Genomic DNA, 21,375 nt, shown 5'->3' on the forward strand with positions numbered 1-21,375 from the left:
CAACAACTGAAATGCTCTTACATACACTACTCAAATGCTCTTCGCGACTCCTAAAGGGAATAAGCGGTAGAAAATGGATGGATGGATACACTACTGAAATGCTCTTACATACACAACTCAAATGCTCTTACATACACTACTGAAATGCTCTTCGCGACTCCTAAAGGGAATAAGCGGTAGGAAATGGATGGATGGATACACGACTGAAATGCTCTTACATACACTACTGAAATGCTCTCACATAAATAACTAAAATGCTCTTACATACACTACTGAAATGCTCTCACATAAACAACTAAAATGCTCTTACATACATTACTGAAATGCTGTTACATACACTACTGAAATGCTCTCACATAAACAACTAAAATGCTCTTACATACACAACTGAAATGCTCTTACATACACTACTGAAATGCTCTCACATAATAATAATAACAAATAAGATTGTAATTCCACACATAGATGTTAACATTAATGAAACAATCAACATTATTCAACAAGTGAACCCACCTGAAATTGATGGCAACTATGGGATAGACATTTTTACTTTAATACTGCACATTATGCAGTGAACAACATGGGAATTATATGGTTTGTTAAAATGTTTTCTTCACTTGTGCAGTGTATTCTGTGAATTAGGGTTTCATTTAAACATTTTCTAAAAAAACAAAAAAAAAACTGTTACACAGACCTGTATGAAGTTGCCCACTTTATTATTGCAAAATATCAAAATAACACTACAATATGTTTGTGCTGTAAACATTTGTTTCTAACATTGAGGTTTTTAAGTTATTTTAAAATACATGTTCTGACTAGTGATGTCATCCAGCCACCCACCACCACTCACTTTGTCAAAATCTCCCTAAACTTGTCCCAAACGTTTGTGCAACACAATTTTTTCACTTTTGATTATTGTATTTATGTTAGGGGCTGGGCTTCACGGTGGAAGAGGAGTTTATGCGTCTGCCTTACAATATGAATGTCCTGAGTAGTCTGGGGTTCAATCCCGGGCTCGGGATCTTTCTGTGTGGAGTTTGCATGTCCTCCCCGTTAATGTGTGGGTTCCCTTCTGGTACTCCGGCTTCCTCCCACTTCCAAAGACATGGACCTGGGGATAGGTTGATTGGCAACACTAAATTGGCCCTAGTGTTTGAATGTGAGTGTGACTGTTGTCTGTCTATCTGTGTTGGCCCTGCGATGAGGTGGCGACTTGTCCAGGGTGTACGCAGTCTTCCGCCCGATTGTAGCTGAGATAGGCACCAGCGACCCCAAAGGGAATAAGCGGTAGAAAATGGATGGTGGTTAGGGGCTAGGTGTAAATATTAACACATTAAATTAAACTACAATTTAAGACAAACGATGTCTACTGTCTGACTACAAGAAACATTGAAAAGTATATGAATAATAAGTCATAAGGAACCCTTTTTGAGCAAAAAAAAAGATGATTCATATATTTATGTTAAATTTATTGAATATTCCAATTAATATATTTGTGTGCAGAGAAGTTCCATGAATCCAGAGGTTGTGTTTTCTGTCTTTGTTGAAACGGTCATGCAGCTGTCTCTGAAATAAGAATGTAACAATCAGATCACATGAAAACAGCTAAGAAATTATAAGTCATACGGGAAAATGCATTTTTTCGACAATATGATTTGCTTGAGCGGCTAGGGGACATCAAAAAATGGATTAAAAAAGACAGATTTAAAATAATAATACAAAAAATAATAACTCCAGTGGGCCGGATGTTTGGGGACCCCTTATCTAGTCCAAAGAAAAGCGCTAAATAAATGTAATCTATTATTACATTCGATCAGCTACCGACGTACCATGTCGTGAATAACATTTCCACATGTTACCATAGCAACAACTCGGCAGACATTATTAGCTGATTTGACAGTGTACTTTTTCCGTTTCCTCCGAGACAAATGGCAAGTTTGCAATAGATGTGAGACTCTTAGGAGCCGCAGAAACACTAGTTCCTAACTTGTTTGTAGTGGAGGCACACAAGGCTAACTGCTTAATGGCTACAATGCTATGTTGCCTTACATTTCGTGGGATTCATTAATCATTTGGAAATAAATAATGTCTAATTACCTTTTCCTCTTCTTGACCCGATGTCCATGAGGTAGAAGGTTGCGCTTGATAATGCTGCAGACGGTACCTCCGTTAAGCTACTTGTCGGCAGTTCGGCAGACATTTTGTTGGACACACAACTTGGCTCTAAAAAAAAAAAAAAAAAAAAAAAAATGAAAAGGGGCAGACATTATTGGTGACCGGAACCGGAATGCAATGTTGGTTATACACACTACTGAAATCCTCTCACCCACACTGGTAAGATGCTCTTATACATATAACTGAAATCCTTGCACACATATACTACTAAAATTGTTGTCTCTCACATGCAAGTGGTGTGTGTGTGTGTGCATGAGAGGAAAACATTTTAGTTGTTTATGTGAGAGCATTTTAGTTGTTTATGTGAGAGCATTTTATTTGTTTATGTGAGAGCATTTCAGTAGTGTATGTAAGAGCCTTTCAGTAGTCTATGTAAGAGCATTTCAGTAGTGTATGTATGAGGATTTCAGTAGTGCATGTAAGAGCATTTCAGTAGTGTATGTAAGAGCATTTCAGTATTGTAAGTAAGAGGTAATTCTGAATAATGTCCCTAACGGCCCCTCATACCAGAGAGCCCTCAAGGGGAGAACATGCACTACAAGAGTGGTACCCAACCACTGGGCCGTGGCCTGATTGGTACCGGGCCGCAGAATAATTTTTTTATAAAAAAATAAATAAATAAATGTTTTTTTTTTTGTTTTTTTTAAATTAAATCAACATAAAAAACCCAATATACACTTACAAATAGTGCACCAACCACAAAAAACTCCCTTTTCCATGACAAAAACGTCCCTTTTTCATGACAAAGAAGAAAAAAAAAGAAAAAAAAAGCACTCCCCCCCCGGCGCCACGGGACAAATTATTAAGCGTTGACCGGTCGGGACCACTGCACTACAACATCCAACCTCTACAACACAGCCACACAGAGTAAGAGCGCAGATATCCATCCATCCATTTTTTACCACTTATTCCCTTTTGGGGTCGCGGGGGGCGCTGGCACCTATCTCAGCTACAATCGGGCGGTAGGCAGGGTACACCCTGGACAAGTCGCCACCTCATCACAGGGCCAACACAGATAGACAGTCTTAACAATTACTTTAACAAAACATGTCAATTAAAGAAAATAAAACTAAATACAAACATTAAAGTATTACTACTAATAATAAATAGTAATAATAATATTAATAAACGGGGCGGTATAGCTCGTTTGGTGGAGTGGCCGTGCCAGCAACTTGAGGGTTGCAGGTTCGATTCCCGCTTCCACCATCCTAGTCACTGCCGTTGTGTCCTTGGGCAAGACACCTTACCCACCTGCTCCCGGTGCCACCCACACTGGTTTAAATGTGACTTAGATATTGGGTATCACTATGTAAAGCGCTTTGAGTCACTAGAGAAAAGCGCTATATAAATATAATTCACTTCACTTCACTAATAAACACTATGATAAAATAAATTTAAAAAACACACAAAAAAGGGCTAATTTATATCACTTAGATTTTTTAAAATAAAGATGTCAATTTAAGGGCTTTTGTGCTTGTAATAATTTCCCAAGATTTAATTGACAATTTGAAACCATTAAGCTAATTAGAAAATATAGGTTTTAATTTCAGAAATCAACATTTATGTATAAAAAATGTTGCTTGCAGCATAATAATATTGACAAACATTTCTATGTTACCATTATAAATAGGTCAAATTTGATCTCTATTATTGTGAATGGGGACATCTCCACACCCTTGTCTCTCAGCCAATCTCTGATCCCCTCCCAAAACACATGTACTCTCACATTCCACAAATTAGCATCTTCTACAGCTCCACAGATATAACAGCCGTTAACTTCCATGTTCAATTTTAGTTTCAAAAAATCCTTTGAAGGGTATTTTCCATTAATCATTTTTAATTGTATTTCTTTAATTTTGGGAAAAATTGGGTACGTAATGTATTTAGTCCTTATTTTCCTTAGCTCAACTTTTTTAAACTTTTTCCGGATATATTGTCTATGAATTGTGCCTGGAAATTATTTCACTAAAACTGCCCTCATATATTTGTTGGAACATTTTCCATCACAGAAATGAAAATCTTCAATATCAAGGTTTCTCAGTCACATGTTGTATAGGGTTTCAGCGGACACACGTTTGTGACTGCAAGGCATACTTGATCAACAGCCATACAGGTCACACTGAGGGTGCCCGTTTAAACAACTTTAACACTGTTACAAATATGCGCCACACTGTGAACCCACACTAAACAAAAATGACAAACACATTTCGGGAGAACATCCCTACTAGAACAAGACATAAATACAACAGAACAAATACCCAGAATCCCATGCATCCCTAACTCTTCCGGGCTACATTATACACCACCGCTACCACTAGAGCCCCCCCTAAAATAGGCCCAACAACGCCAATGGTAAAAGTAATGATGTGAGTATCGCTGTTAACGTATAATGCCGTTATTTGGAACACTGTACGTGAATTTATCAAAGTGCAGTTATCAATCACAGTTTTACACTAATTTTCCATTTAAATAGGTAATACTAACAGTCAGAGGTTGATCATTAGTACCGTTTATCTTAATCCATGCGCATGTAATCCAATTCGCATGCGTGTGTACTAATTTGTGTGTCTGTGTATCAATCCGAGTGTGTGTGTATTCAGATCCGCGCACATGTGATTTAGAACCGTGTGCGTGTGTTTTAAGTTGTCTCTCAAAAAGAACCTTTGATAAGCTATATACTTACACGAGACTTTAGCAACACTCCTGCTGTGTAAAATTTGAGCATCAGATTCGTGAGCGTGTAATACAAGGTATGCACACTCATTCAGACAATCTGTGTGTGTCTGATGTCAATTCAATTTGTGTTACTATAAGCAAGCCTTTTTGTTCCTCTGCCTGAGATTGATAAAGCAATGAGACGGAAAGGATCTGAATAGCAAATTTAAGGGCGGATCCTGATTAGCGTGATGTCATCATCAAGGCCTTCATCATCAGATATTTGTGTGATGTCACCTTTTAAAAAATTTTTGATGTGAGGTATTTAATTATTGCAGGAAGTGCTCATGTTGTCAACGATGTCACTTGTTTGCTTTCTGCTAAAGGTACGTCGATACAATTCATAGTAGTTCATATATAGTATATGAAGGTATAATGATAAAGCAGAAGGTGCATATGATGGACAACTCAGTTGATCAAATTGGGAAGATGGAGAACAAATCCGAGAAAAAGAGTGGCAGGACTGACTCCCAAATAAAAAAAAATCATCAGTCCAAAATAGCGGAACCGGACAACTTTGATCGGTATCTGGAACAAAAGAAAGTCCAACGAGATGAAGCCATGGCGGTCAAAAGGTTGGAGAATCTGAAGTTGATGAAGGCCATAATAGCCCAGGAACGGAGGGTAAAAGGTCTAGAACTGGTCCTTGAGAGGCAGAAATTAATCAATGAAAACTTCCAAAAGATGGCCAAGAAGAAATTGGCTGAGGAAGCAGTCCGTTTTCAGAAACTGAGCAAGTACAAACTGATAAAAATGGCTGAAATTGGGAAGCTTCAGGAGCAAATCGTGACCATGAAGAAGGAAATACCTGAGATTGAGCAAACGTTGAGCAAATATGAGCGCTACAAACGCAACATTTTTAAGCTGGCGTCCTCTGATACAGTTACTCAGCACAGCCTACCAGATCACCAGCAGGTGTTGGATCGGATGGAAAATCTAAGAGAACAGAACCAGTTCCTGCTGCCATATGCTGTCAAAAATAATTACGCCCTGCTGGGGCAGCAGCAGAAGTTTGAAATGTCTAAGAAGAACAATGAGCAAAACCTTGAGAATCTCCGATCTGAGATCAGCAACGTGAAGGCCAAAATTGACGAAGAGACAAACACATCCTTAAAAATTTCTCAGATGGTGAAGCTCTATAAAGAAAATCGGAATGCAGAGCTAGAAAAGGAGTTAGACTCGCTGACTGCAAAGGTGACAAAAGTGTATCGCTCTTGTTCCAATTCCAGTCATTTTTTAAACCCGTTGAAGAAGATGAAGCATGTGGAGGAACAAGTGTTCATCTTGATGGGTAAAATTGATGGCATCCCGAAAGACACCCTAAGGAAAATGCAAAATAACTTATATCGTAAGAGAGTTCAAGAAGAAGAACAGAGGTTGCAGAAGGAAAGAGAGGACAAAAGGATGAGGAGGTCCCAACAAAGATCCATGCCAAAACCCAAGAGTGCCGTAAAAGACATCCGTCCCAAACGTGCCATGGTCCGATATAATAAAGTGGTTCCTCGTCCAAAGACGACCGGCAAGAAGGACAAGGCTGCAGAGAAAAAAACAAAAACACTTGAAGATGAAATCTGGGAAGACGTGGTGCAAAGAGGGGACGCAGCATGTGTCCTTTTGCCACGGCTCACCACAGATAAAAATAAATCGGGCAAAAAGAACAAGGAACAGGCCGTCACAAACGCTGAACCCAAGCAACCGCGCAAAAAGCCTGTTAAATCTGACCTGAAGGCAACTCTGCCGTTTGTATCTGCAAAGGAGAAACCTGTGGAGGAACTTCTTCCCCCACCTTTCCCCATTCCAGCACCCATCTACTCGGACCCCCTGGGCCACCTACGAGTAGCCAAGCGAGATGCACCCTGCTTCCGCTCTCAAGGTATCAGCAAATCTTTGCTCCTCAGACTCGGCCAGAGCAACCTGCTGCCACTGTGGACATAAATGGGTGTAGAATAAATTAATGGGCTGTAGACATTCACTTTTGTCGTAGAGGCTGGCACAGTCAAGATCTGCCATGACTGAAAATCAAAGAGGATGTATGCTTAGACACTTGTCAAGCGCTGCAAAGGCACCGAATCCTCGACTGGGCGGTTAATTTGCAAGGGATATCTGTACGGAGGTTTATTTTAAACCTGCAATTTTTACCACCAAACTGTGAAAGTGAATTGTTTTGATTGTCATTTGTGACTTTCTGATAGGTTTACTTCAAACAATGCGGATTTATGAAGGGTTGTGCACGGTTAAGAATAAATATTTACTTTTTGCCATGACAGTTCTCCTCAATCAAGTGGCCTACCAGACTACACTTCACCCACAAGACTTAAGTAGATCAGTATGATTGACATGTTTAGAACAGTCATTTTGTCCATATGCAAATGTTTTGTTGGTTAGATAAAAAGTCCATTTGTAAACACATGTCTGGTTTTAAAATGTTTATGCTACTTTGGTCTGATAAATATGACCTTAAATGCATTGTGAAGAAATACTAATTATAACATAATTTTTCCAAAAATTAGTCATTCATCAGATTAAGATGACATAGCTTCATGCCACAAAAATGGTTTCTCTTTTTCCTGACTTGCAATTTCCCTGTGACGGAGATAGATATCTACATATATCCATATTCAAGAGTTATTTCTTTTTTCCATAGTCATATTTGAAAACAGCTAGTGTTTTTCCATTTGTGCTCTTTAGGGTTGTCTGCTAAGTAAACTGCATGTGTTAACCTTGAAGCTGTAGGAATGTGAAGAGTAGCCATAACTCCCTTCTGATCTCTCCTTGTCCAGCAGAAGAACAGATATGTGTTTTCGCTCTGAAGGGGGCGAGGGGGGGTTTGTAGTGGCATATTGAAAAAGACAAGACTTCCGTAGGGTTTTCAGATCAACTGGGCGATGCGAATTGAATGTGTGTTTTTTTTTTTAGGTTGGTCTTTCCAAAGCTATGGAATAAATTGCAAAATACCTATTCTGTTCTGGGTGTTCATTTAATATCAGTTTATGTGTCATCAAAAGAACTTGGGATTGACCAGCAACTTAAATTCCCTCGGAGGAACATCTGGTCCGAACACAACACCTGTTTGGTCTTCCAAGCCTGGAATATTCTGGCGTAGCTTGCGTAGGCAACGTCGTAGCCTCTCGCAAGGCCACCGTGCACCGATAAAACGGAGAGCTGTGATTGGTCAGGTTTTGCCAATGAGGGTGCCTGAACACAAGCGAGCAGACTTTGTGCTTGAAATGCACAAATTATATGGAAAAAAAAACAGTGATTAAACATTTGCATGAAAACTGATATTGTGTACTTAATATCTTTGTGCGCTCAAAAATATTTTTTAGCAGGTGTTGTAGCTAATTCTGGTCTGTCCAGGGACCAGTGGTTACTACCACTGGTCATATATTAGTTTGTAATAACAATTTATACGTATATATATGTGTGTGTATGTGCATCTGTGTATATATGTATCTATAAACCTATATATGCATACATACACATATGTATGTGTATGCATATACACAGTATGTGGCTATACATATTCATATATAGCTTGCACAAAATTAGAACCCATGGTACGAGATTTTGCCCAATGATTACCACAACATAATTTATAAAGACGAGGGTATAAACACAATACTGCATAATAATCACAGATTAATAGGTAAAGATTATGATAGAAAATAGTGTTTTTATATGTAACTAATGTGTTTGCAGTCTACAGTTTAATCTGAATTACACTGTGAATTTTAGAAAACTACATTTCATTTGCACTGTATCCAGGGCCATTGTATAGTGGGGAACGGTGATGACAACTCTAGGGGGTCCACAACCCACTTGGGCCCACACAGACCACAGCAGCCTCTATGAAAAAACGATTATGCATACAGTGACCTAATATACAAAACCCAAAACCAGTGAAGTTGGCACGTTGTGTAAATAGTAAATAAAACAGAATACAATGATTTGCAAATCCTTTTTAACTTATATTCAATTGAACAGACTGCAAAGACAAGATATTTAATGTTTGAACTGATAAACTTAATTTTTTTTTGCAAATAATCATCAACTTAGAACTTATTGGCAGCAGCACATAGCAAAAAAGTTCGCACATGGACATTTTTACCACTGTGTTACATGGCCTTTCCCTTTAACAATATTCAGACCAATTTTTTTGAGCTTTTCAGGTGGAATTATTTCCCATTCTTGCTTGATATACAGCTTAAGTTGTTCAAGGGTCTCCGTTGTCATAGTGACGCTTAAAAATGCGCCACACATTTTCAATGGGAGACAGGTCTGGACTACTGGCAGGTCAGTCTAGTTACCCACAGTCTTTTACGATGAAGCGAAGCTGTTGTAACATGTGCAGAATGTGGCTTGGCATTGTCTTGCTGAAATAATTAGGGGCGTCCATGAAAAAGATGTTGCTTGGATGGCACAATATGTTACTTCAAAACCTGTATGTACCTTTCATCATTAATGGTGCCTTCACAGATGTGTAGGTTACCCATGCCTTGGGCACTAATACACTCCACCACCATCACAGATGCTGGATTTTGAACTTTGCGCCTGGTTCATTTCCTCTTTGGTCAGGAGGACACGATGTCCACAGTTTCCAAAAACAATTTGAAATGTGGACTCATCAGACCACAGAACACTTTTCCACTTTGCATCAGTCCATCTTAGATGAGCTCAGGCCCAGCGAAGCCGGCAGCGATTCTGGGTGTTCTTGATACATGGCTTTCACTTTACGTAGTAGAGTTTTAACTTTCACATATAGTTGTAGAGACCAACTGTAGTTACTGACAGTGGTTTTCTGAAGTGTTCCTGAGCCCATGTGGTGAAATACTTTACACACTGATTTCGGTTTTTGATGCAGTACCACCTGAGGGATCCAAGGTCACGGGCATTCAATGTTACTTGCAGTGAAATTCCTTGCAATAGCTCGTTGAGAAATGTTGTTCTGAAACTGTTCAACAATTTGCTCACTCGTTTGTTCACAAAGTGGTGACCCTCGCCCCATCCTTGTTTGTGAATGACTGAGCATTTCATGGAAGCTGCTTTTATACCCAATCATGGCACCAACCTGTTCCCAATTAGCCTGTTCACCTGTAAGTAAATAAATATTTGATGAGCATTCCTCAACTTTCTCAGTCTTTTTTGCCACTTGTGCCAGCTTTTTTGAAACATGTTGCAAGCATCAAATTCCAAATGAGCTAATATTTGCAAAAAATAACAACCTTTTCCAGTTTGAATGTTAATTATCTTGTCTTTGCTGTCTATTCAATTGAATATAGGTTGAAAAGGATTTGCAAAGCATTGTATTCTGTTTTTATTTACGATTTACACAATGTGCCAACTTCACTTGTTTTGGGATTTGTAAATGTTGTATATCAACTTCTATGCCAGTGTTGACCATGTTTCATTATTGTGTTCTTCCTGGCTGCACTTTCAGCTGTGTAAGAATGAAGAGGCATAACGCTGATTAAACATTAATTACGTCATGAGAAGCCTGGTAAAATTATTTGCATTAACTGGTTGAGAAATGTTGTTCTTAAACTGTTCGACAATTTGCTCACACATTTGTTTACAAACTGGTGACTCTCAACTCATCCTTGTTTGTGAATGACTGAGCATTTCAGCTGTTTTTATAACCTATTATGACACCCACCTGCTCCCAATTAGCCAGTCAGTTCACCTGTGGGATTTTCCAAACAACTGTTTGATGAGCATTCTTCAACTTTCTCAGTCTTTTTGCCACTTGTGCCAGCTTTTTTGAAACATGTTGCAGGCATCAAATTCCAAATGAGCTAATATTTGCAAAAAAACAACAACAAGTTTTACAGTTCAAACATTAATGATCTTGTCTTTGCAGTCTTTTCAATTGAATATAGGTTGAAAAGGATTTGAAAATCATTGTATTCTGTTTTTATTTATGATTTACACAACTTGTCAACATCACTAGTTTTGGGGTTTGTGAGATGTAGTGTACAGCTGAGGCGGAATAATATGATCACAGACATTTATCCAGTTAAAAGAACTGCCAAAATGTCCAGAAAAGAAAGGAAATAGTAAAGCCCATTTAAAGTCAATACAGCCGCCACTGGTCACGACCCTAGTGGTAAGGACCACTGTTTCCAGGACAGACCACAGAATCGGCTACAAGCCTACAACCCTCTCAAATAATCACTGGATTTGTGTTTTTCAGCTTATTGTGTTGTTGTTGCAACCAGAAGAAGTCCCAAAGTACAGCAATTTTCTTTCTTTTGTTTATTTTAAACAAGAACACACTTACAGCATAATACAGTGGTTCTCAACCTTTTTTCAGTGATGTACCCCCTGTGAACAATTTTTTTATTCAAGTACCCCCTAATCATGAGCAAAGCATTTTTGGTTGAAAAAAGGAGATAAAGAAGTAAAATACAGCGCTATGTCACCAGTTTCTGATTTATTAAATTGTAAAACAGTGCAAAATATTGCTCATTTGTAGTGGTCTATCTTGAACTATTTGGAAAAAAAGATATAAAAATAACTACAAACTAGTTGAAAAATAAACAAGTGATTCAATTATAAATAAAGATTTATACACATAGAAGTAATCATCAACTTGAAGTGCCCTCTTTGGGGATTGGAATAGAGATCCATCTGGATTCATGAACTTAATTCTAAACATTTCTTTACAAAAAAATAAATATTTAACATTCATATTTATGGAACATGTCCACAAAAAAATCTAGCTGTCAACACTGAATATTTTATTGTTGCATTTCTTTTCACAGTTTATGAACTTACATTCATATTTTGTTGAATTATTATTTTACATATATATTTATAAAGGATTTTTGAAGTGTTGCTATTTTTAGAATATGTTTTAAAAATCTCACGTACCCCTTGGCATACCTTCAAGTACTCCAAGGGGTACGCGTACCCCCATTTGAGAACCACTGGCATAATACATCACACAATTTCATATCATTTCACTTAACATCATGTCTTAAAAGGAGTAAGTAAATGGGTTATACTTTTATAGCACTTTTCTACCTTCAAAATACTCAAAGAGCTTTGACACTATTTCCACATTCACACACGCACATTGCAATGCAAGGCCCTAACCACGACCCATCAGGAACAAGGGTAAAGTGTCTTACTCAATGACACAACGGACGTGACGAGGTTTGTAGAAGGTGGGGATTGAACCAGTAACCCTCAGGTTTCTGGCACGGCCATTCTCCCAACTGCGCCACACCGTCCCCAGAGTAGGAAGAAACCATGCTTAAGTAGGAAGAAGCAAAGCTTAAACTAAAAAAAAAAAAAAAAAAAACTTTTATTGTCAATCTTGCGCTAAGAAGTTCAAATCCAACAGATATTCTTTCTCAACACGCACACGCGCACGCACACACACACACACACACACACACCACTCGCACTCCCGGTCAATAATCTTTCAGGCACAGTATATTTACAAACATTTGTGAACCCTCATCATGACCATACAGATTAACACCAGCATATTGTAATTTACAACAGTTTTATTTTCATGATAGCTCTGTCTTGTCCCATGTATCAAACGGCCGAATGCAGTTGCAAAACAATAATAGCGCCCTCTGCCGCGAGTAGTTCAGAAGTTGCAGTCCATCTTCACAAAGGTATTTTCCTCTGGTTTATAAGACAATTGTCCAGTAAAAGCAAAAGGATGATTTGGAATGATTAGAGAGTATGGGGTAACGGACTGTCTTATTGTGGCGGTCCGTTCCCTGTATGATCAGTGTCAGAGCTTGGTCCGCATTGCCGGCAATAAGTCGGATACGTTTCCAGTGAGGGTTGGACTCCGCCAAGTTTGCCCTTTGTTATCCATTCCGTTCATAACTTTTATGGACAGAATTTGTAGGCGCAGTCAAGGCGTTGAGGGTATCTGGTTTGGTGGCTGCAGGATTAGGTCTCTGCAATTTGCAGATGATGTGGTCCTGATGGCTTCATCTGGCCGGGATCTTCAGCTCTCACTGGATCGGTTCGCAGCCGAGTGTGAAGCGACTGGGATGAGAATAAGCACCTCCAAGTCCGAGTCCATGGTTCTCGCCCGGAAAAGGGTGGAGGGCCATCTCCGGGTAAGGGAGGAGATCTTGCCCCATGTGGAGGAGTTCAAGTACCTCGGAGTCTGGTTCACGAGTGAGGGAAGAGTGGATCGTGAGATTGACAGGCGGATCGGTGCGGCTTCTTCAGTAATGTGGACGCTTTATCGATACGTTGTGGTGAAGAAGGAGCTCAGCCGGAAGGCAAAGCTCTCAATTTACCGGTCGATCTACGTTCCCATCCACACCTATGGTCATGAGCTTTGGGTCATGACCAAAAGGACAAGATCACGGGTACAAGCGGCCGAAATGAGTTTCTTCCGCCGGGGGGCGGGGCTCTCTCTTAGAGATAGGGTGAGAAGCTTTGTCATCCGGGTGGAGCTCTAAGTAAAGCCGCTGCTCCTCGACATCGAGAGGAGCCAGCCAGATGATGATTCGGGCATCTGGTCAGGATGCCTCCCGAGCGCCTCCCTGGGGAGGTGTTTCAGGCACGTCCTACCAGTAGGAGGCCACAGGGAAGACCCAGGACATAGTGGGAAGACTATGTCTCCCGGCTGGGCTGGGAACGGCACGGGTTCCTCCGGGAGGAGTTGGACAAAGTGGCTGCGGAGAGGGAAGTCTGGGCTTCCCTGCTTAGGCTGCTGCCCCCGCGACCTGACCTCGGATAAGCGGAAGAAGATGGATGGATGGATAGTTCATGTGTCGACAAAGACGTCCATGTTGTGGTTTTTGTCTCCTGGCAATCTTCACAAGAAGGACAAAACAGTATTTAGTCAATCCCAGCAGTGGTTGGTCCTTCTGGAGACACTTCCCCCCTGGATTAAGGGATCTTTTGTGTTAACGGTTGCTTCTTTCACAGCGTGGGAATGAATGGGTTTTCATGTAATATACACAGCTGACAACATTGTCCTGACATTCTGAAGAGTACCTCATTCTGCGAGAAGGCCATTCATTAATAAGCTGTTTTGCCACCAGGAACGACCTACTGTTCTTTCAGGACAACATCAACAACAACCATGTTGTGATTGAGGTGAATTGGGACATGAATGAACACTTTTCTTATACGATTGCTAACTAGCAGGCATTTGTATCTGGTCACAGAAAATTTAAGGGGATTATTCTAGTCTGGAAATATGCCCTTTTATAGCTTCAGGTGCAGATGTCCATCACAGAGAGTGGTGGCCCTTGCCCCCAGGACAATTGGAATCTTGAAGGAATGCAGGCTTGAATTTTAGGAGTGATTATAAACACATTAGCGACGTCTGGTAGGAACCCACACAGGTAGGAGTAGAGATCAGGGGTCGGAGGTCACCCGACTCAAACTGAGCAGAGGGATAAGGTCAAGAAATAGCTTGACTGGCCAAACAACAAACTGGGCTTTGTCCAGACTGGCTGGCTCCTAGACTAGAATTACAAAGAGTAAGGATGTTTGTGTAAAAGATATTTAAGGACAGTGGTCCGAGAGGACATCAGGAGAGTAATCAGGGCCATACTCTTTCTCCTGGAAGCTGCAGTTCCAGACTAAGGCTCGCTTAAACAAATAAAGCTTTTAGTTCGTCGATTTCTCATTGGCGTCTTCTTGGCTCATCACACAGTCACTCTGTCCTGGGAGAGTGACCGATCAGAAATATACCACATGATCAACTCAGCTCAAATGTTTTTTGTTATTTTTTAAGGACAAAATATTTTTTACTTTCTATATTAACCGATTTGAAATCGTAACTAATCTGATAAACTTTTCACACAGCTTACAGTGGAATTCCCTATACTCTAATAGTTCCTGCTTAGCCTAAATTGTATAGCAGAGATTCCTCCTAAAATGTGGTCGTTTCCTGTTAAATCTGACTTTGTGCGCATTCCCCCATCAATTTGAGTACTTTCGCCCCTGTGTATTTGTACGCCACATGTAAATGACATTACATCAATCAATTAATGTTTACTTATATAGCCCTAAATCACGAGCGTCTCCAAGGGCTGCACAAGCCACAACATTCTCGGCTCGGATCCCACATCAGGGCAAGAAAAAAACTCAACCCAATGGGACAATGACATAACCTTGGAGGGGACCACAGATGTGGGGACAACTTGTGATCTGATCGGCTATCGAAACTGTCTGTTAACTGAATGTCCTTCATACAGCGCTGGCAACAAGCTAGCTGTATTCTGATTGGATAAAAGTTCTAACTTAAAAGAGACTAATATGAAATGAAGAGAATATGATGAATACTTTATAACACATTTATGAAAAGTCAATTAAAAATTAAATTAACTTTTATTAATTAATGATCATGTTAGGCCAGCAGAGAAGGCCTTGCTGGTCCTGACGGCACACCACTGGTAAATATACCATTTAAATATTAGCAAGAAACTTAGAAAAAACTCACAAAGAAAAACAAGTATTTAAGATTCTTTATTTGGCCAAAATTATATTACATTATTTGATAATCATACATATACAAGACAAAATACCCCAAGGATGAAAAATTAAATTTGTAAAATAAGACCACTGTGTGTCAAGAAATCCGCCTGAAAAGAAAACATTTCTCCCAGAGAGAAAACATACTTCACTGTCACCAGGACAACAAATTACAGTACAGAGATCAGTAGATCATACAAAGATGTGATTAGTCAGCAAGTGAGAAAACGTCAAGAATGGCACTTCTCTTTTTCACTGACAGGAATTGTTGGATTTTTTTTACAAGGTAGCCCTAGGTATATTTTGAGTGTTTCTTTTACATCAATTAAGTCACACACCAGCTGCATGGACGTAACTAGAACAACAACTTGAAGTTACAAGCTCCTCATACAGCATCAGGCAGAATTGAGGTAAATACACAATATATAGTTGCGCCCCCCCCTTTTAGGAATTATATATAGCACTGTAATATTTAACATTTACTCCATTCTAAAGTAAAACAATAAATTCGAGGGTGTTTCCAAGATTAACACATCGGTTAGCACAACATGTTCAAACTATACACCACAGAATTTTATAGTAACATATCAAGCTATTTGATGTATTAGTAACTTCTTCCTATGGCACCACACCTCTGATATGTGTGCATCTTTTTAGGAGCACATGGATGCTATTACGCAGGATTGTTTTTGGTAAAATACAAATTTGGTATTGAATTAAACAAGAAGTGCTTCTTCCTGCTCTTGTTCGGTCATTGTGAAGTGTGGAAGTGTAAACATAATGGACTTCTTTCTAACTTTGCTAAGTCATTACCTTTACCAAACTTTAATTGTGCAAGTTGTTGTAAGAGGATGGAATTCAGGCAGAAACGTTTTCCCTATAGTTACGATTAACAGCATTTAAAACCAAAAGCTGCAGATAAAAGCTCCTGATACCTTTTGACAAGGTCACGCCTGTTAAAAGGCAGCATATTTTCAAATGAGCGTAGGTAAAAGGCAAAAAGTAATTTGAACCAATCTTTTTATCCCTGACGGACCAGAGGACACCACTACATTTGGACTACTGTACCTCCGTTAATGGCACACCGTGAACAACATCAAGGAAAGTAGAAGTACAACATAAATCCACACACGATCACACAATCCAACTCTACAAATATTTAGTAAGGGTCATGTTGGGAAAACACATGCATGCATAAACTATTACGATATGGTACTATAGCGTCCCAAAGCACAGTGAAAACTGTTTTTAAGTCGAAATCCCTCTGATTGGCTGACTTACGTTGACATCAACTGTTGAAATTACCGAAAATGGCTTTTGCTAACACATTAATTAGGATTTTTACCAGAGACACAAAGATAATTGATTTTTGGATCGATGGCAGAATACTTTTCCCTCATTCTTGCAATATTTGAATCAGTGCAATTTGTTGCACAACTAAAGAAAGGACTTAGGGTCCTACGGTGAAACTTCATGTGTAAATGGCAGTTCCTGTTTTCCATTTTATTTTATTGATTTGCACGTAATTACAAATCTACCTTTGCAAAAACACACCAGCGAAAATGAGGAAATTAACAATAGCATGTCGACTTATATAGAGACGTTATTAATAGAAATGATCCTTATGTGTCTCAAATCAACCATGCATGTCAACATTGACTCAAGTGGGCACTTTTTTGTGAAAATAGCAGTGGACCAGGACTTAAGTTGGTGAACTTAAACCGGCTCCACTGTAATCTTATCTTGCCTTTTTCAATACAGCATTTCTAAGGATTGCCCACATTTGGAGCTGTTAATTGAAATGAACCTGAGGCTTTTCACACAAAACTTCACTTATTAAAGTGTATTTCACTCAATCAGGGTTTTTTTTGCACGATAGAGAAACACCAGTGACCAAAAACAATAAAACACAGAAAAATGGAACAACTACGTTTCTGATGTTTGTTTCCATTTAACAACTCCACACAAGTGACGGACGGCTGTGGCTGGTATTTCTTTAGGTAAACTGCAACAATTCAAGGTAAATTTGGTGGTCTTTAAATTATGTTGTCAAAACTTGTAATTTTTACATGCTCCATTTGCATGTTGAAGAGGGTCTCGAGATACACTTTCAAATGACACTACTAACAGTCCAACCACAAATCTGGGTGACAAAAGATAAAATCCAAGGGATATTTAATGTGCATTTTGTGCCTCACTGTCAATGCAAAATTGCCCCAGTAGAGAGTCTGACAGGACACATTTAAGTAAATACCAAGTGCTGCTGGTCCAACAGGCTTCTGGTGAAGTTGTTGATTGGTCCTATGGCGCTGAGTGACATGCCGTTGTCCCGCCCCCAAAGGAGGTTAGGCCCAAACACGACTGCCAGGTTGCTGTTGGTCATCTTATTCACGTCACTGTTAGCTGACACCTGTGCAACACATGGAGTCAGACAGATTTAGAGTCAAAGCGTGACAGAGAAAGAGAAAATAACCCACCTGGGGTTCATCTATAATCATCTATGAAGTAAGGCTGGGCATTATGGCAAACAAAAATGATCTCAATTTAGTTATTAATATCATTCGATCTCAATTAATATCATAATTTCTTTTGGATTTTTTTTAAATCAAAGTCGGATTGTCTCATTCAGGATTATACAGAGTACCATACCTACGGTTTACAACTGGAGTATTTTGTAACAGACATTTCCGCCATGTTTGATCGAAGTAATATATGTTAAGTTGACAACTCTCATTTTGTGTATAATATATATATCCATCTTCTTCCGCTTATCCGAGGTCGGGTCGCGGGGGCAGCAGCCTAAGCAGGGAATCCCAGACTTCCCTCTCCCCAGCCACTTTGTCTAGCTCTACCCAGGGGATCCTGAGGCGTTCCCAGGCCAGCCGGGAGACATAGTCTTCCCAAAGTGTCCTGGGTCTTACCCGTGGCCTCCTACCGGTTGGACGTGCCCTAAACACCTCCCTAGGGAGGCGTTCGGGTGGCATCCTGACCAGATGCCCGAAGCACCTCATCTGGCTCCTCTCGATGTGGAGGAGCAGCGGCTTTACTTTGAGCTCCTCTCGGATGGCAGAGCTTCTCACCCTATCTCTAAGGGAGAGACCCGCCACCCGGCGGAGGAAACTCATTTCGGCCGCTTGTACCCGTGATCTTGTCCTTTTGATCATGACCCAAAGCTCATGACCATAGGTGAGGATGGGAACGTAGATCGACCGGTAAATTGAGAGCGTTGCCTTCCGGCTCAGCTCCTTCTTCACCACAACAGATCGATACAGCGTCCGCATTACTGAAGACGCCGCACCGATCTGCCTGTCGATCTCACAATCCACTCTTCCCCCACTCGTGAACAAGACTCCTAGGTACTTGAACTCCTCCACTTGGGGCAGGGTCTCCTCTCCAAACCGGAGATGGCACTCCACCCTTTTACGGGCGAGAACCATGGACTCGGACTTGGAGGTGCTGATTCTCATTCCGGTCGCTTCACACTCGGCAGCGAACCGATCCAGTGAGAGCTGAAGATCTTGGCCAGATGAGGCCATCAGGAACACATCATCTGCAAAAAGCAGAGACCTAATCCCGCGGCCACCAAACCGGAACCCCTCAACGCCTTGACTGCGCCTAGAAATTCTGTCCATAAAAGTTGTGAAGAGAATCGGTGACAAAGGACAGCCTTGGCGGAGTCCAACCATCACTGGAAACGTGTCCGACTTACCGCCAGCAATGCGGACCAAGCTCTGACATTGATCATACAGGGAGCGGACCGCAACAATAAGACAGTCCGATACCCCATACTCTCTGAGAATTCCCCACAGGACTTCCCGAGGGACACGGTCGAATGCCTTCTACAAGTCCACAAAGCACATGTAAACTGGTTGGGCAAACTCCCATGCACCCTCAAGAATCCTGCCGAGAGTATAGAGCTGGTCCACAGTTCCACGACCAGGACGAAAACCACACTGTTCCTCCTGAATCCGAGGTTCGACTATCCGGCGTAGCCTCCTCTCCAGTACACCTGAATAAACCTTACCGGGAAGGCTGAGGAGTGTGATCCCACGATAGTTGGAACACACCCTCCGGTCCCCCTTCTTAAAGAGAGGGACCACCACCCCGGTCTTCCAATCCAGAGGTACTGCCCCAGATGTCCACGCGATGCTGCAGAGTCTTGTCAACCAAGACAGCCCTACAGCATCCAGAGCCTTAAGGAACTCCGGGCGGGTCTCATCTACCCCCGGGGCCTTCTCGCCGAGGAGCTTTTTAACTACCTCAGCAACCTCAGCCCCAGAAATAGGAGAGCCCACCACAGATTCCCCAGGCACTGCTTCCTCATAGGAGGATGTGTTGGTGGGATTGAGGAGGTCTTCGAAGTATTCCTTCCACCGATCCACAAAATCCACAGTCGAAGTCAGCAGAACACCATCCGCACCATACACGGTGTTGATAGTGCACTGCTTCCCGTTCCTGAGGTGGCGTATGGTGGTCCAGAATTGCTTCGAAGCCGCCCGGAAGTCGTTTTCATGGCTTCCCCGAACTCCTCCCATGTCTGAGTTTTTGCCTGCACGACCGCTGAAGCTGCACACCACTTGGCCCATCGGTACCCGTCCACTGCCTCCGGAGTCCTATGAGCCAAAAGAACCCGATAGGACTCCTTCTTCAGCTTGACGGCATCCCTCACTGCTGGTGTCCACCAACGGGTTCTGGGATTACCGCCACGACAGGCACCAACAACCTTGCGGCCACAGCTCCAATCAGCCGCCTCGACAATAGAGGTGCGGAACATGGTCCACTCATATATATATATATATATACAGTGTATATATATATATATATATATATATATATATATATATATATATATATATATATATATATATATGATTGTGTTTAAAAGTGGTGCAACTCACGCTACACTCAGTACTTAGGTTGAAGGTACGTTTTAGGGGGTGAAGACCACTTTTTTCCCCTCTCAAACTTATGTTGTTATTTTGTTTGTCACTAAAAACTTTTATTCTGCAGTAAAGAAAATATTAGTAATGCACTCAATACTAAAATACTTATTTTTTCAAGTTAATATTTACTAAAAAACACTTTCAAATAGTAAATCAATACTGGTGTTCTTTGATTAATTGAACGGGCAAGCAATGACTCAGATTTTGGAGTTTTTCAAAAACCCTATTCTTATATTTAATCAATGTACATTAAAGTGCAGTTTGAATATGAGGTACTGTAAAATAATGTGAGCCCACACATTAAACACGTTTAGGGATTCGTTCAGGAACAACATTCATTTATCCACAATCTAGATAATTGTTTGAACAAAAATTGTCTGCAGTTGTTCTGAGTTTTTTAAGTACACAGTATATCAGATGAGTTGGATCAGAGCAAACACATTAAAAAAAATTCAGAGTCAAAAATATTTAGATATAAAACTTATTGTTTTTCTGATTGAATTAGTAGGTGTGTATATTCTCCTAGTCAGGACCAATATACAAAGACATTCTGTTCCTGCTTGCAAGACCGTATTCAGAGCAGGATTACAGCACACACCACAACGTAATTCAATGATTTGCAAATCCTCTTCAACTTATATTCAATTGAATAAAGTGCAAAGACAATATATTTAATGTTCGAACAGAGAAACTTAATTATTTTTTCAAATAATCATTAACGTAAATATTAATGGAGGCAACACGTTGCAAAAAAGTTGGCACACGGGCCTTTTTACCACTGTGTTACATGGCCTTTACTTTTAAAAACACTCAGTAAACGTTTAGGAACTGAGGAGACCAAGTTTTGAAGCTTTTCAGGTGGAATTATTTCCCATTCTTGCTTGATGTATTTTAGGTTTTATATTGCGCCACACATTTTCAATGGGAGACAGGTCTGGACTACAGGCAGGCCAGTCTAGTTACCTGCATTCAATTACTATGAAGCCACGTTGTTGTAACACTTGGCTTGGCATTGACTTGCTGAAATAAGCAGGGGCGTCCATCACAAAGTTGCTTGGATGGCAACATATGTTGC

At 40.5% G+C, this 21,375-nt stretch overlaps 1 protein-coding gene and 1 long non-coding RNA gene across 2 annotated transcripts in view; both read right to left on the reverse strand.

Annotated features, from left to right (window-relative positions):
* Window positions 1-1,448: 1,448 nt before the first annotated feature.
* Window positions 1,449-2,416, reverse strand: LOC133553938 (uncharacterized). The gene is made up of 2 exons (XR_009807018.1): window positions 2,098-2,416; window positions 1,449-1,566 (listed from the first exon to the last, which is right to left on the reverse strand). It is a non-coding gene; the product is annotated as an uncharacterized LOC133553938 (long non-coding RNA).
* Window positions 2,417-15,338: 12,922 nt separating this feature from the next.
* arhgap1 (Rho GTPase activating protein 1) overlaps window positions 15,339-21,375 on the reverse strand; it is a 34,257-nt gene continuing 28,220 nt past the window's right edge. Inside the window, exon 13 of the mRNA XM_061903685.1 lies at window positions 15,339-17,767. Coding sequence (XP_061759669.1) covers window positions 17,600-17,767 — 168 coding nt within the window. The 3' untranslated portion in view covers window positions 15,339-17,599. The remainder of the gene's footprint in view (window positions 17,768-21,375) is intronic.

This window comes from Nerophis ophidion, linkage group LG06 (assembly GCF_033978795.1).
Source record: "Nerophis ophidion isolate RoL-2023_Sa linkage group LG06, RoL_Noph_v1.0, whole genome shotgun sequence".
NCBI classification, from domain to species: Eukaryota; Metazoa; Chordata; class Actinopteri; order Syngnathiformes; family Syngnathidae; genus Nerophis; species Nerophis ophidion.